At 34.1% G+C, this 4,347-nt stretch overlaps 1 protein-coding gene across 1 annotated transcript; it reads left to right on the forward strand.

Moving 5' to 3' along the window:
• Positions 1 to 282: 282 nt before the first annotated feature.
• On the forward strand, positions 283 to 1,205 carry LOC131491302 (olfactory receptor 2G3-like). The gene is given in 2 exon segments (XM_058694085.1): positions 283 to 922; positions 925 to 1,205. Coding segments are annotated over 2 exon segments (921 nt in total).
• The last annotated feature ends 3,142 nt before the right edge of the window (positions 1,206 to 4,347 follow it).

Below are 4,347 nucleotides of genomic sequence, written 5' to 3' on the forward strand. Positions count from 1 at the left end.
ACTAGGGGAGATATGTGCATATTTGAAGACAAAGTAAAGAAATGGAGAAGACAAGTTTCCAGATAGTGTAGATATATAAAATGAGCAAATGAAAAAAAAATTCTAAGGAAGGCAGGAAGAAGATATTAATGTAAGCATAAGAGAGAGTTAAGAGTTTAAATTTTCAGTGATCATTTATGGTTCAGAGAGGGATGTGCTCTCTTTGCGTCTTTTAGGTTGGAACCTAGGAAAGATGATGAGAGTATAATAGATTTCTATTCTGTCTAAATGCAATGAAAAGTAATGGTTATTCCTAATGTCAGCTCCTTTGATGGATTTTTCCTGTTGGGCTTCTCTGAGCAACCTCTGTTAAAGATGACCCTTTTTGTTATCATCCTGTTTTTCTACTTGTTGACTCTGCTTGGCAATATCGCCATCATTATATTGGCTCATCTGGATCCCCGGCTCCACACCCCAATGTATTTTTTCTTCACTCACTTGTCTTTAATGGACTTCTGCTACACCACCAGCACAGTTCCCCAGCTGCTGTTTAACCTGCAGTGTCCAGAAAAGACAATAACCTATGGAGGCTGTGTTGGTCAGCTGTATGTGTCCTTGGCAATGGGTTCCACAGAATGCATTCTCCTTGCAGTCATGGCTGTTGACCGCTATGTGGCAGTATGCTGGCCTTTGCACTACACCGTTCTCATGCATCCACGCCTCAGTTGGCAAATGGTGGCCATAACCTGGCTGGCCAGCTTGGTTAGCTCACTGGTGCAGACTGTGCTCATCACACAGGTTCCTCTTTGTGGAAGGAATGTTATAGACCATATCTTCTGTGAAGTACCAGTTCTCCTCAAACTTGCTTGTGTGGATACCACATTTAATCAGATGGAACTCTTCCTGGTTAGCGCATTTTTACTGCTGGTGCCTCTCTCATTCTTATTTCCTACATCTGCATTGTTCAGGCTATGTGGAAGATCCAGTCGCATGAAGGCCGCCAAAAGGCCCTTGGGACTTGCTCTTCACATCTGGTGGTGGTGTTTCTCTTCTATGGCACTGCTATGGCCACTTATCTGCAGCCCACTGCAGCCACCTCCCAGGACCGGGACGAGTTAATGGCCTTGCTCTATGGAATTGTCACTCCAACTCTAAATCCTTTCATCTACACATTACGTAATAAAGACATGAAAGGGGCACTGAGGAAGATGATAGGGAAAGATTAAAGAAAAAGGAATTTGAAGAGATGTTGGAAACTGGAGAATTGCTTAATGGAAGCAAACCATGATATGCTTTTAATTCTGAAGAAATGGTAAAGTTTATTTTATTTCTGAGTAGCCAAACTCCTGTGTCCGTATGTATTTTATCATGTTATTATATTTTTATAGCTTACTTACAAGGATTAGGTAAATGAGAAGTTTAGCTACTGATCATCTGTCTTCACTCTACCATTGACTAGCTACATGACAGTGGTTAACTCATGTAGTTTCTCTTACTGTCATTATTATTTTCAGTGGGTATGAAAATACCCATCCTATAGAGTTGAGAGGCTGTTGTGAAAATGGAGTTAGATAAAGTAATGTTTTATAGCCTGAAAATGTGAAAAAAGAATTTCTGAATATAATTGGGATTACTTTTAGTTTCAGATTGTTTATTTAGAATGTACAAAATCCAAGTTCATAGGTATCTTACAGGGCATCTGGCCTCATTTATCTAGTATACAAATCCCTGTCAAGTACTTTTGAATAGTGGTCATTCAAAATTGTTTCAATATTTCCACAAAATGTGTTTTATCCCAAGGTAATACTCCACATTTTGAAATATATACTCATTATATTGTTGTTTAAATTAGATTAAGCTAGAAATTTGCCTTTCTACTAATTCAACCTTATTGATTTGGGATTTGGCCTATAGAGCCAGAAAAAAATATCCTTTGACAATATAATCTTCCCTTCACCTAAATATTTTCAACATGTGGAATAGACCACAAGTTTTCCTCAATTTACAGTGGGATTATACCATAATAAATCCACCATAAATTTAAAATATTTTAAGTAAAAAATATACTTTATACGTCTAATTTATCAAACATCATAGCTTAGCCTAACCTACCTTAAGCAAACTCAGAATACTTATAATAGCATACAGTTGGGAAAAATCATCTAGAACAAAGCCCATTTTATAATAAAGTATTAATTATCTCATGCAGTTTATTGAATAATACACTGAATGTTAAAAACAGAATGGTTGCATGGGTACAGAATGGTTGTAAGTGTATCAGTTATTTACCTTTGTGATCACATGGCTGACTGGGAGCTGCACCTTGGCTTGTTCTTGCTGCCCAGCATCATGAGAGTATTGCACCACATATTGCTATCCTGACAAAAGATCAAAACTTAAAAGTATGATTTCTACTGAATGCATATCATTTTTGCACCATTGTAATGTCAAACAATTGTAAATCAAATCATTGTAAGTCAAAGACTGCCTTTGTGTGGTGTACAGCTTCTTTGAATGAATGCATAATTATTTCAACTATTTCTTTGGTACCATGATGCCAGCTCTCTTCACAATAGTGGTATTTATTTTTTAAATAAAAAATTTTAATGAAAGATTTTTAAAAATCTGCTTCAACAAATCAACTTTGTTGATCAAGTTGATTTATATGGATATAGTAAGGTGGGCTGAATTTGTATTTCACATTCCATAAATATATTTTGCTAAAAGCCAACCTGAGTTAAAAATTGGGAGGTTACCTTCTAGTTAATTCCTATAGGGATTCCTCTCACTCTTTGTAAAAAGGAAAATGGCTATAATATCACTGAAGGCAATAGGCTGCCACATCTACTAAGACATAAGTAGTGGGAATTATGAATTACATCCTTACTCCACAGGTGTAGTACTTTCAGGACTATTTATAGCTCAGAAGCCTACACATCTTACTGAAGTCCTTTTCTTACTTTTCCACCAAGTATTTTTTCTCACTATAGAAATCATTATATTATGTCCCTGTAAAATACAATAAAACGAGAAAAAATATGTTTCTGCTTGACTGCCTCTACCAGAAACAAAAGAGACATTGTGAATCCTCTCCTCTCTCACTTTCTATATCAAATTAGTCATTATATCCATGGATATGTCTCCTTAACGCCCCTCAAATTAGTTTGCCATCATTTCTATTCTAACTTAAAAGAGAATGTCATTTGCTTACAATAGGCTGCATAAATACTTGTTGGATAATTGAATCAATCAAATAAATAATGATTAGGTTAGGTTCAGTAAATTGGTTAGGTAACAATCCCATATTAAGCATAAATAAATATTTATATAACAGTGCTACATTAAGCAGATTCCTTATATACCAGCAATAACAAGTAAAGTGTAAAATTCAGTTAAATATTTCATAATTTTGAATTGTTCATTAACTGTGTTTTCTCCTAGCTTATATTGACCTGGGCCATTCAAAGAGTCTTTAGTAGAATCAGTAATGGCAGGAAGTCTTTTTTTTTCTTTTCTTTTTTTTTTTGTAGTCTTAAAAGGAACGTTTTCCAGTTTTTTTCACTAAATATATTATTAAAATTGGTTTTGGTATATAATTCTTAATAGATACAAGGATATCCATTTCATTTCTGATTTTCTGAGATTTAAAAGAAATCACAAATTCCTGGTGAGTTGTACCAAATGTTTTTTTCTGCATTTACTTTAAAAATTATATGAAAAATTTTAATTAAGGTTATTATTCTAATGAATAGTATTATTATATTTACAGAAATTGACTTATCTTTGCAAAACTGGTATAAAGTCTTAATAATTTTAAAATGTTTACTTGGATTTCATAATTGTTTCATTTATGTATTTTCAGTCAATGTTAATAAGTGCTTATAATTCTTTTGAACTAGTGCTTTTCTAAAATTACAATTCTTTTTTTTCCCCATGGATAGAGCTAGAATGTGTTATGCTAAGCGAAATAAGTCAGTCAGAAAAAGACAATTACCATATGATTTCACTCATATGTGGAATTTAAGAAACAAAACAGATGAATATATGGGAAGGGGGGGATAGGAGAGAGGGAAACAAACAAGGGACTCTTAATGATAGAGAACAAACTGAGGGTTTATGGAAGGAAGAGGTGAGGGATGAGCTAGATGGGTGATGGGTACTAAGGAGGGCACTTGTAATGAACCCTGAGTGTTGTATGTAAGTGATAAGTCACTGAATTCTACTCCTGAAATCATATTGCACTGTCTGTTAACAATTAAAGTTTAAATAAAAAAAATAAGATTAAAGTTCATGTTTATCAAACAAAACAAAATAGAAATACAATTCTGATGATCAATGAAGAATACCATAGAACAGTACTTCTGAACT

The sequence above is a fragment of the Neofelis nebulosa genome, chromosome 1 (assembly GCF_028018385.1).
Source record: "Neofelis nebulosa isolate mNeoNeb1 chromosome 1, mNeoNeb1.pri, whole genome shotgun sequence".
Classification (NCBI taxonomy): domain Eukaryota; kingdom Metazoa; phylum Chordata; class Mammalia; order Carnivora; family Felidae; genus Neofelis; species Neofelis nebulosa.